At 44.0% G+C, this 11,843-nt stretch overlaps 1 protein-coding gene across 8 annotated transcripts in view; it reads right to left on the bottom strand.

The window, feature by feature from the left end:
* Positions 1-638: 638 nt before the first annotated feature.
* LOC129859830 (guanine nucleotide exchange factor DBS-like) overlaps positions 639-11,843 on the bottom strand; it is a 53,496-nt gene continuing 42,291 nt past the window's right edge. For 3 of the 8 annotated variants that reach the window (XM_055929989.1, XM_055929988.1, XM_055929992.1), the window contains exons 14-28: positions 11,100-11,244; positions 8,838-8,904; positions 8,559-8,674; positions 8,169-8,331; positions 7,778-7,996; positions 7,409-7,630; positions 7,017-7,188; positions 6,821-6,893; positions 6,621-6,721; positions 6,275-6,367; positions 6,022-6,078; positions 5,715-5,789; positions 3,143-3,252; positions 2,788-3,013; positions 639-2,587 (exon numbers count right to left, since the gene is read on the bottom strand). In XM_055929989.1, the coding sequence (XP_055785964.1) occupies positions 2,508-2,587; positions 2,788-3,013; positions 3,143-3,252; positions 5,715-5,789; positions 6,022-6,078; positions 6,275-6,367; positions 6,621-6,721; positions 6,821-6,893; positions 7,017-7,188; positions 7,409-7,630; positions 7,778-7,996; positions 8,169-8,331; positions 8,559-8,674; positions 8,838-8,904; positions 11,100-11,244 (1,919 nt within the window). In that variant the 3' untranslated portion in view covers positions 639-2,507. Of the gene's footprint in view, positions 2,588-2,787; positions 3,014-3,142; positions 3,253-4,029; positions 4,111-5,714; positions 5,790-6,021; positions 6,079-6,274; positions 6,368-6,620; positions 6,722-6,820; positions 6,894-7,016; positions 7,189-7,408; positions 7,631-7,777; positions 7,997-8,168; positions 8,332-8,558; positions 8,675-8,837; positions 8,905-11,099; positions 11,245-11,843 lie in introns of all 8 variants that reach the window. The other 5 variants (XM_055929990.1, XM_055929991.1, XM_055929996.1 and 2 more) reach the window with 4 other exon arrangements.

Raw genomic sequence — 11,843 nt, 5'->3', positions numbered from 1 at the left:
CCAGCCCATTGGTCCTTTACCCTGTGACTTTGAGGGATTTTCATATCCGGATCACAATTTTTTTTTTTTTTTTGATTTCATGGATAATAGCAGCTATGCTCTAGAAAAACATGCTCGAACGATTTTTTGATTATGGCTGTGTTTATTTGTGTCCAAATTATTTATAAATGGGAAAAAGTCAATTTGACCCTTAAACCGGTGAAACAAGATGGCCCGACTGTAGGTTTATCAGTTACAGCTCACAAAACAGGTATTCACCAAACCTCCGCGAACGCTGGAAATCACTCTTCTAGAGTTTAGCAACTAGGGGCGAATCAATCTTTTCTAGTAATATACACTCAATAAAATATTTTTGGTAGAAGCCTAACTTGAGTTGTGCGTGGTGTTTTCTATTCATATACTGTACTGTTTTTATGTTATGTCAAAATCACAAAAAGATTGAAAATATTAAACAATTTCAAATGTATACCTTTTCAAACATGTCTAGGCTGTGAGTGTGAAAATCGACATTAAAATAAGACAGTTTGTTTTAAATTATTTAACGTTGCAGCTACTAACGACCAAACAGTGAGCAATGATTGGCTACATCATTTAATGATATCTGATGGTTTTATAATGAGAAAAACAAAGTCATTGGATTAAAGCAAAGAATGCTTGTCTTTATTCAGCAGCTTTAATAATACACCTCAGAGATACATATTTACACATATACACAGATATGAATGCATATCATTAATTATATAAGATCTGTATCAATACTTGTTACCGTAGGAAAATAAAGAACTAAATAATGCGGCAAGGTGCTGCATAACAATGTGACACACAGTAACAACATTGTCATCTCACTGGGTGCAAATCGAAAAATATATACAGTAGAACAATAAGTTATAAAAACAGTTATAACTAAAACGGTTATAACCAAAACAGTTTAAAACCTTTTATTGTGCGTGCTGAAATTTGAGACAACCATCATTCTGAGTTGAACTCTCAGCACAGGACGTATAGTTAACCTCCATCTTCGGTTTTCAGTGTACAGACTGCATTCTCAAATGAGCAAAAGGATGATATTTCTATTAATATATGTCCTCTCAGGAGTTTGAAGAAATTACCATGGAAACATGCCCTGCCAACCAATTAATAAAATATCTTTGATATACTTAGACCCACGAAAACATATCCATGGTCCTCATACATAACATACACATATTCAATGAAAAATACGAGGTATAGGATAATAATATCTGTACACATCTTTCTCAAATAAATGAACTTACACACATTGATTAACGCATACAAATAATTCATTTTAAGTTTATACTCTCTGGTACAGTACACAGTTATTTCAACATCAATCGACCTGACATGAATCTTTTTATGGGAACCTCAATCTTCAGGGGATTTCTGTGTAGTGTATAAGATTTCACTTTGAGCCAAGAGAAAATGATTCAGAAGGACATCCTGAGCACTGTTATTGTTGAAGTATCTATGATATCTGACCGTCCTGTAATATCGCCCCTGCCTAAAGAACACCTGGTAGTTTAAAGCCCAGCTCTCTCAGATCACTGGGAACAAAGCCAATAGTTCCCTAATAGCTCAGACAGCACAGGTGGAGGAAGGAGAAACAGAGAGGGAGGGAGAGGGACTGGAAATGTACTGGCGGGCCTCTGGACAAAGCCATAGATATACACAGTTGACCAAACTCAAAAAGTATTTCATGACAATTCCATTCTAATTTGCATTCTTGCTAGAATGTGATTGTCTCGACACTTTTACAGTTTAGTTTGTCTTGGGGGATCCAGTAGAAACATATGAAATATAAATCCATCTATTTTTAAAGTCACTCAGGAGAGGACTGAGGACATACTGAGGAGGTTGACTGCCTGACACAGAGAAACATTATGACACAACTGGTTACCAGAGTCCACAGGAGAGAGACTGAGGCGTCTGTTTGTTTGTCTGTTGAAGTGTTGAGTTCAGTAGAGGAGCTCCTGGCTCCATATCACTGTCACCTTGTTGGAGTGGGAGGAGCGGTACCACGCTAGGCTAACAAAGCCTGCCTGTGTGTGTGAATGGAGCGGGTGTGTCCTTCCTTGTTCATCTCTGTCAAACAGGTAGAGGCCTGAACTTCCTGTTCTCAATGTGTGCTAGCCCTCAATCACAGTAAAAGACTAGGACACTACCTCTTATCCCTGAGAGTAGAGTATGTTCAGAGGAAAGCAGTCCTTCATTACCTTCCCTTCACATTGACAGATAAGCAGCTATTAGACTGCTTTCTGCTACATTCCAGGCAGCCTCCACTTCAGTATGAGTGAAGTATCTATGGACTGTAATGAAAACTAACGTGTGCAAGCATTTCACTGTAAAGGCTACACCAGTTGTATTCGGCGCATGTGATAAATACAATTTGATTTGAACAGTAGTAGAGGGGAAAAGTGCACGTGTCGTTTGAACAGCCAACCACTGGGTGGCGCTGTAGCTGTGTCTCAGGGCTTAGAGGGGGTGGGACTTTAGGGCTTGATGTCAGAGAAACTTGTGTAGGTTTCACTGCAGCTGGAGGAGGTGCTGAGGTTGCCAGTTACACTGCCCTCTGTAACACAACAAAACACACACAAGTTAGTTTCCATTAGAGTCCACAGATACTTCTAAAACAAACTAAAATACAGACACACTCCTGTTACTTTTCAAAATAGCTATTTGGGTTGCAAGATACAGTTCCCTCTTGCACAAACCGAGAGCGAGAGACTGAAGAGAAAGAGGCAGACAGACAGATAGATGGAGCCAGTGTACCTGAGCTGCAGAGGGACTGCGAGGACTTGGACTCTGTGATGAGGGTGAGAAGGTTGGCTGCTGCTACCCAGCCATCTTTGTTGCTCCCCAAGTTTCTAACAAACCACTGTCTGTCATCTCCCTCTTTAATGAGCTGCACCATGTCTCCACTCTTCACTGACAGGTCCTGAGGCCCTCCTTTCTCCTTCTCATAGTCCACCACCACTGTGAACCTGTCGCCGACAGCCTGGGGTCACAGGGTAAAGGGCAAAGTTCATATGTTTGCGTCCAGTGTGTCATGTTACCATGTGTGTTGCTAGGGAATAACAAGTAACTTTCACAACATGTTGTAGACATGTTGGCGACCATGACTCACCAGCTTCCTGCCTCCCTCATCCTCAGGGTCAGAGTTCATGGGGTCCTCGGCGCTAGAGTACCCATCATGCACTTCTGGCACGTCCATGGAGAAAGAGGCCTTGTTCCAACCTAGGGGGAGGAGGGAAAGAGAGAAGGAGAGTAGGAAAGAGAGAAGGAGAGTAGGAAAGAGAGAAGGAGAGTAATAGAATTCAGCAAACTCGATTTGATATCTAGATTAAGATTTAACAGTGGCACCAAAAATTCCAAGACACATCCAAGATAGATTGCAATTTAGAGAACGTTATTGTCATGGAATGTTTGATCCCAACATGGAGGATAGTTTGTCAAACTAGAGAAAGGGAGTGACACTCAAGAGGAAAGGAAGAGTGGACACTAACACAATCGTACACAAGACAAGGTGATATGTACAGTGATAGGTGACGTGTGTGGTGAGAACTTGATGAAAACACATCCATTGACAGAGTACACTGTAAATCCTCAAACAGAACCACAAGAACCAGATTAGAACCCAAAGAACATGATTGAATAACCAAGAAGAACAGACGTGGAGTCCTAGCATCCAGTGAGACCTAGATCAATGCATTGTGATCCGTCAGAAACATAGACGCACAGCAACCAACACGACAACACATGCCAGAGAGAGGGACACAGTTTGCCTTACAGTAAACAAACAACCCAAATCAGTATTTTCCGGCTGTGAATATCACACAGATATTCAACAGCAAATCTCAGAGAGAAGATTTGTCTGTGATTGTGGAACAAGCTAGTGATTTGTGACTATGTGTTGGGGGGGGGGGGTATTCTGTGTGTGGAAGAAGCAGAGCAGGATCCAGGCCAACCACACAGTGCAGCAGCGTGTTCCTCCCAGGCATGTTGTCACACTACCTCTCCTTTTGGCCTGTAAGAGACTAGAGGTGCTGAGCCACTTGGCCCTGCTCAGAGTGATGTGAGGAGTCTGACCAGGCTCTGAGGAGAAGAAGAGCAGTCAGCAACATCGTCCAGGTGAACGCTGTGTCTGCCACTCAGGTGGCTTTGAAGTACACAGGTGTAGGTTGACTCATCCATCAAACTGTCTTACAAAGGCCTTTGAGACCAACAAAGCATGTCATAGATTTTTCACTTGTTTCAATCAAGACATTGTTGTATGCATCTTCTGTGTCAACGATCGTCAAATTTGAATTCTCTTATCTGGTTCATCTCCATGTTGCAGTCCCTCGTCAGTCCAGTGTCTTTAGCTAGACAGTACCAATGCACTCAGCGGGCTGTGGTGGCTGAATGTCTTACATTGATCTACCACAATTCATTCCCTCTCCAGTTTACTCAAATAATGCTTGCATGATGGTCACACAGAGATATATTTTGGGATGATGGGGAGTTGACATGGTGCTGAGATGACTACAGTGAGGGAGGGTCAGGATAGGTGGATGACTACAGTGAGGGACCGTCAGGGTGGATGACTACAGTGAGGCAGAGTCAGGATGGATGACTACTGCGAGGAAGGGTCAGGATGGATGACTACTGCGAGGAAGGGTCAGGATGGATGGATGGATGACTACAGTGAGGCAGGGTCAGGATAGGTGGATGACTACAGTGAGGGAAATTCAGGATGGCTGGATGACTACAGTGAGGCAGAGTCAGGATGGATGACTACAGTGAGGCAGGGTCAGGATGGATGACTACAGTGAGGCAGGGTCAGGAAGGATGGATGGATGACTGACTACAGTGAGGCAGGGTCAGGATGGATGACTACTGCGAGGAAGGGTCAGGATGGATGGATGACTACAGTGAGGGAGGGTCAGGAAGGATGGATGGATGACTGACTACAGTGAGGCAGGGTCAGGATGGATGACTACAGTGAGGCAGGGTCAGGATGGATGACTACTGCGAGGGAGGTTCAGTATGGCTGGATGACTACAGTGAGGGAGGGTCAGGAAGGATGGATGGATGACTGACTACAGTGAGGCAGGGTCAGGATGGATGACTACAGTGAGGCAGGGTCAGGATGGCTGGATGACTACTGTGAGGCAGGGTCAGAATGGCTGGATGACTACAGTGAGGGAGGGTCAGGAAGGATGGATGGATGACTGACTACAGTGAGGCAGGGTCAGGATGGATGACTACAGTGAGGCAGGGTCAGGATGGCTGGATGACTACAGTGAGGCAGGGTCAGGATGGATGGATGACTACAGTGAGGCAGGGTCAGGATGGATGGATGACTACAGTGAGGCAGGGTCAGGATGGATGACTACAGTGAGGCAGGGTCAGGATGGATGACTACAGTGAGGGAGTGTCAGGATGGATGGATGACTACAGTGAGGCAGGGTCAGGATGGATGACTACAGTGAGGCAGGGTCAGGAATGATGACTACAGTGAGGCAGGGTCAGGAATGATGACTACAGTGAGGGAGGGTCAGGATGGATGGATGACTACAGTGAGGCAGGGTCAGGATGGATGGATGACTACAGTGAGGCAGGGTCAGGATGGATGACTACTGTGAGGGAGGGTCAGGATGGATGGATGACTACACTACAGAGTCAAACACAGGTATGATATGGACTAGATAGAATACCTTTACACCCAAAGGGAGATGGGTCACTCTTAATCTCGTGGCGTTTGGCTTTATGGTCAGGGCTAAGGAGGGATCCTGTCGGCCGAAGAACAGAGACAGAAGAGAAGGAAACAGAGAGAAATGATAAAGAGAGCAATAGAAAAACAGCTGTGAGAGAGGGAAGAGCTTCCTGAAACTGACTAGAATAATTAGCTACTTGCTAATACTATTGGAGACATCTAAATAATGAGGCTGGGGGACAGGCCTACTAAAACAGACACTAATTCTAATATTTGATGTATTAACCGCAAACTATACTGTAGTATACCTGGTTGAGAGAATACCATTGGTAATGTTAGACTTTTACCAGCAGGAGGAAGAAATTCTGCAAAGGAAAGCATGCCAAAATATCAGTCTTCAAAAACCCTGATGCAGTCGACTACTGGAAAGGATGTGTCCTGTCTAAAGTCATATCAGGGGGAAGGTTAAGAGAGCTTGGAGTTGACTTGAAAATGGAGAACATATCTTTGCCATATATGATGACGACAACATGGGGGCTGCCTCCAAGACACTAGTGTTACCTTTCTGACTCTTCAGATTGCTGAAGCCTTGAAGGGTAAAACGCTTTTTAGCCACTGATGCCCTGTCAGTGGTGGGACTGGTGACTGTCTCCTCTACAACCACGGTAGAGAAAGAGGGACAGGAAGGAGAGACAGAGTAAAGTGGTTTGAAGAGGAAGAGAAAGAAAGCTCAGATTAAAGGAGGAACAAGGAAGAAGGAAGTAGGAAAAGATTCAAGGACGGCTTGGCTACCTAAACAGACGAGGGGGGGGTCACTAAAACTGCAACAGAAGTTTGCTTTCTTGTCATGAGCATTTGATAGAAGTAAAAAAACATTTTCTTTACTCAACAAAATAGGGCAACTCACCTTTGTGTTTTGGGGAGGAGGGGGAGTTGGGGTCAGAGAAGACAGCATCTGTCTTCTTCTCTTCTCCCTTCTTCACGCTCTTCTGACAGTTCCTAAATGGACTAAGAGGGAGAAACAAACAGGTGAAAAAGAGAAGAACCAACCATGTTGATTCCTTCTCTCTAACTGGCTCTAGCCATGGTCTCTCTGTAAAATCTGACCTGAGACACATCGGTGGGCTGTTGCTGGTTAGACTGGGAGACATTGTGTCTGACGCCTTCTTTTGACTAGATTCTGGAACAAATCATCACAGTTACTAACAGAACACAGACACAACAGAGAATTTAGCATCCAGATGTGTATCAACTCTGGAATGTGTGTGCGTGTGTCTGTAATGCCGCAGATCCCCCATCTTACCCCTGCAGGCCTTCAGCTGGCCAGTCAGAACCTTCCTGATCTCGTTCAACCAAGATGTTTTGATCTCAGGTGTCGCAGCCTGGACGATAAACACCTCCTCTCTGGAATTACACCAGATCTCAAACTTCTTGTTGTCACCCTTGGCGCTCTCCGTAATGCCCACCGCACTCATCTGTTTGAGAGAACCGAAGAATATTACACTTCTATTTGAACTCTGTTGAACTCATAACATACTAAAGATCCAAGTAAAAATCCAAGGAGAGCCAGCCAGACAGACAAACTGCCAGAAAGTCAGTCAGGACATTGAGGAAGTGTTTGAAGCTGTACGAGGGGGCTTTCTCGTAACCCTCCCCCAGACAGTGAGCCAGCCAGCCAGACATTAACAGACTCACGTTGAGGGAGTGTTTGAAGCTGTAGGACGGGGCTTTCTCGTAACCCTCCCCATTCTCCTCCCGTCTCTTACAGAAGAGCAAGGCTTTTTCATGCAGGAACAGGTGTCTCTGCATGGGCTTGAAGCGGGCAAGGTCCTTGACCTTAGCGTGACCTTTCTTGTGTTCCGTCCACACGCTGAACGACCCCTGCATCAGCAGCCTGCCCAGCTCCGTCAGGCTCCCCTGGGGATCAATAAATTAACACAATCAATCACAAGTAGGAAAGATAACTGAGCGTTGTCTGTGGTACAGAAGATGTTACACGGTTGGGTAACTTTTTCCTCTCCACCCTAAAGCATGAGGAGAATAGGGGTGTCGTGGTTAGTTGACCTCATATCCTGTGATGGCGATGAGGTGCATGGAGTCGTTGACGGCCTTCAGGATCCCCAGGATGGAGGACAGCGCCTCCTGCAGGTCCTCTGAACCCTCACAGCCCTTACTGTACTTCAGTAACTCCTTCAGTATCAGCTGGTATTTGGTTATCCTCTGGACTGGCTTGAGGAGGTACGAGTCCAACCCCAGTTTGTGTTCCAACTTTCTCTGGCACTCCTTCGTAAAAACAAACAATCACACATCAATAAAACATTTTTTTTTTTTTACAAGCTTACAGTATACTGAGCTTGAGGATCCTATCCAAGATACACTGAGGGCCCTGGAAGAAGGGTGAAAGGTTACCTGGAAGAAAGGTGAAAGGTTACCTGGAAGAAAGGTGAAAGGTTACCTGGAAGAAGGCGCAGTCGGAGCACTGTCTCCACAAGCTCTCGGAGCGAGGTTTGTTCTGACAGTACTTCTCATAGATCTGCAGGTCGCCCATCCTCTCCAGGAAACAGCGTCCCACCAGCTCAGGGACGTCTGTGTAGGTCTCCAGCTCCCTGAGGAATGTCCTGATGAGAGACACAGACAGACAGCAGGATACAGGTTAGTACTACCGAGGTTGGGAAGCACTGGGGGGCTTGAGGTAATGTTAACCAAATTAAATATTGTTAAAATTGGAGCCTATAAATCGATATGGTTGAATGAATGTGCCTCTTCTCTAACAGCTGTTCACAATGACAGGACATTGCTCAGTAAACATTATGTAACATGGGTGTTGCAGTGGAGTAAAAGTCACCTCTTGTGGAACTGGTAGATCTCTGGCATGTTCCCAAACAGGACATCCTTCCTGTTGAGCAGCGCACTGGGGAGGAGGTGGGCCATGGCTGGGTTGTCCATCTCTGCAGCATAACCCTGGAATAACAACACATACTAAAATGTTAACACAGGACAATCTGAAAATGCACATCTATGATAAGTCCATTTTCAACAAAAACATATAAATATATATATATATAACTACATTTAGGACAGTAAGTGAAGTAGTGGCGACCTCTAGTGGTCAGAAGTGACACACCTGCAGTACACAGAGTAGCTCCTCTACATACGCCCTCTCAGTCTCCAACAGCTCGTTCATTACATGTCTGTAGGAACAGAACAACATTCTATTTAACATCAACATAATGTATTATTATTAGAGGTCGACCAATTATGATTTTTCAAAGCCGATATCGATTATTGGAGGACCAAAAAAGGCCGATACCGATTAATCAGACGATTTTTATATATATATATATATATATATATATATATATATATATATATATATATATATATATATATATTTGTAATACTGACAATTACAACAATACCGAATGAACACTTATTTTAACTTAATATAATACATCAATAAAATCGATTTGGTCTCAAATAAATAATGAAACATGTTCAATTTGGTTTAAATAATGCAAAAACAAAGTGTTGAAGAAAGTAAAAATGCAATATGTGCCATGTAAAAAAGTTTAAGTTTAAGTTCCTTGCTCAGAACATATGAAAGCTGGTGGTTCCTTTTAAGATGAGTCTTCAATATTCCCAGGTAAGAAGTTTTAGGTTGTAGTTATTATAGAACTATTTATCTCTATACCATTTGTATTTCATATACCTTTGACTATTGAATGTTCTAATAGGTACTTTAGTATTGCCAGCCTAATCTCGGGAGTTGATAGGCTTGAAGTCATAAACAGCGCAATGCTTGGAGCACAGAGAAGAGCTGCCTGCAAATGCAGGAAAGTGTTTGTTTGAATGAATGCTTACGAGCCTGCTGCTGCCTACCACTGCTCAGTCAGAATGCTCTATCAAATCATAGACTTAATTATAACATAATAACACACAGAAATACGAGCCTTAGGTCATTAATATGGTCAAATCCGGAAACTATCATTTCGAAAACAAGACGTTTATTCTTTCAGTGAAATACAGAACAGTTCCGTATTTTATCTAACGGGTGGCATCCATAAGTCTAAATATTGCTGTTACATTGCACAACCTTTAATGTTATGTCATAATTATGTACAATTCTGGCAAATTAATTACGGTCTTTATGGGAAGAAATGGTCTTCACACAGTTCGCAACGAGCCAGGTGGCCCAAACTGCTGCATATACACTGACTCTGCTTGCACAGAACGCAAGACACAATTTCCCTAGTTAAAAGAAATTCATGTTAGCAGGCAATATTAACTAAATATGCAGGTTTAAAAATATATACTTGTGTATTGATTTTAAGAAAGGCATTGATGTTTATAGTTAGGTACACATTGGTGCAACGACAGTGCTTTTTTCACAAATGCGCTTGTTAAATCATCACCCGTTTGTTGAAGTAGGCTATGATTCAATGATAAATTAACAGGCACCGCATCGATTATATGCAAAGCAGGACAAGCTAGATAAACTTGTAATATCATCAACCATGTGTAGTTAACTAGTGATTATGTTAGATTGATTGTTTTTTTATAAGATAAGTTTAATGCTAGCTAGCACCTTACCGTGGCTCCTTGCTGCACTCGCATAACAGGTAGTCAGCCTGCCACGCAGTCTCCTCGTGGAGTGCAATGTAATCGGCCATAATCGGTGTCCAAAAATGCCGATTACCGATTGTTATGAAAACTTAAAAATCGTCCCCAATTAATCGGCCATTCCGATTAATCTGTCGACCTCTAATTATTATTTTGATAAACTATACCAAGTATGAAATATCTAACTATCTTTCTAAACATCTCTTTTCAATTGTGTTTCACAAGAGTATTAATTGATATAGTTTTTTTTATATGTATTTTTTTAACCCCTTTTTCTCCCCAATTTCGATCTGGTCTGATCGCTGCAACTCCCCAACGGGCTCAGGAGAGGCGAAGGTCGAGTCATGCGTCTCCCGAAACATGATCCGCCAAACCGCGCTTCTTAACACCTGCCCGCTTAACCTGGAAGCCAGCTGAACCAATGTGTTGGAGGAAACACCGTCCAACTGACGACCAAAGTCAGCCTGCAGGCGCCAGGCCCGTCACAAGGAGTCACTAGAGAGTGATGAGCCAAGTAAAGCCCCCCCCGGCCAAACCCCCACCTTACCCGGACGACAATGGGCCAATTGTGCGCCGCCCTATGGGACTCCCAGTCACGGCCCGGTTGTGACACAGCCTGGGATCGATCCTGGGTCTGTAGTGACGCTTCAAGCACTGCGATGCAGTGTCTTAGACCGCTGCGCCACTCGGGAGGCCGTTCATTGATTTATTTTAAGGCATTTCAGGCTATAGTATGACATCATTGACCTTTGACCTCTGACCCTACCGTCGGAGCACAGCCAGGTTCTCCTCCTCCTCAGACAGAGAGCCGTGTCTGCTGCTGCCGTTCTGCACCTGGACCTCCACTATTCTGCAGTTTTCTACGTTCAAGATGTTGTCCTCTGCATTCCTCGTCTCTTGACTCCTGTGAGCTACAAGAAACAGAAAAACAGAATAAGAACTACTCATCTGAACTTCAAACAACCAACAAAAATGTCATTTCAATCAATCAATGATATATTGTCAGGGAATTAAATCTTGTTTAAGGTGCAGCTCTTACATGCCACTAGATGGCAATGAATGGATCAGAAACAGGAGAGGCTGCTGCTGACCTGCAAAACAACTCATCAAAATGTAAAACTGACCCTTACCTCAACCAAACCCTTACCCTAACCCAATTTGAACCTATATAACCAGAGAGACAGAGAGGAAAGGGTAGAGTCAGAACCAGAGAGACAGGGAGGGAAGGGTAGAGTCAGAACCAGAGAGACAGGGAGGGAAGGGTAGAGTCAGAACCAGAGAGACAGGGAGGGAAGGGCAGAGTCAGAACCAGAGAGACAGGGAGGGAAGGGTAGAGTCAGAACCAGAGAGACAGGGAGGGAAGGGCAGAGTCAGAACCAGAGAGACAGGGAGGGAAGGGTAGAGTCAGAACCAGAGAGACAGGGAGGGAAGGGTAGAGTCAGAACCAGAGAGACAGGGAGGGAAGGGCAGAGTCAGAACCAGAGAGGGAAAGGTAGAGTCAGAACCAGAG

The sequence above is a fragment of the Salvelinus fontinalis genome, chromosome 7 (genome assembly GCF_029448725.1).
Source record: "Salvelinus fontinalis isolate EN_2023a chromosome 7, ASM2944872v1, whole genome shotgun sequence".
Classification (NCBI taxonomy): Eukaryota; Metazoa; Chordata; class Actinopteri; order Salmoniformes; family Salmonidae; genus Salvelinus; species Salvelinus fontinalis.
The sequence above is the reverse complement of the archived record's forward strand: the minus strand, read 5'-3'. Positions and strand labels throughout refer to the sequence as shown.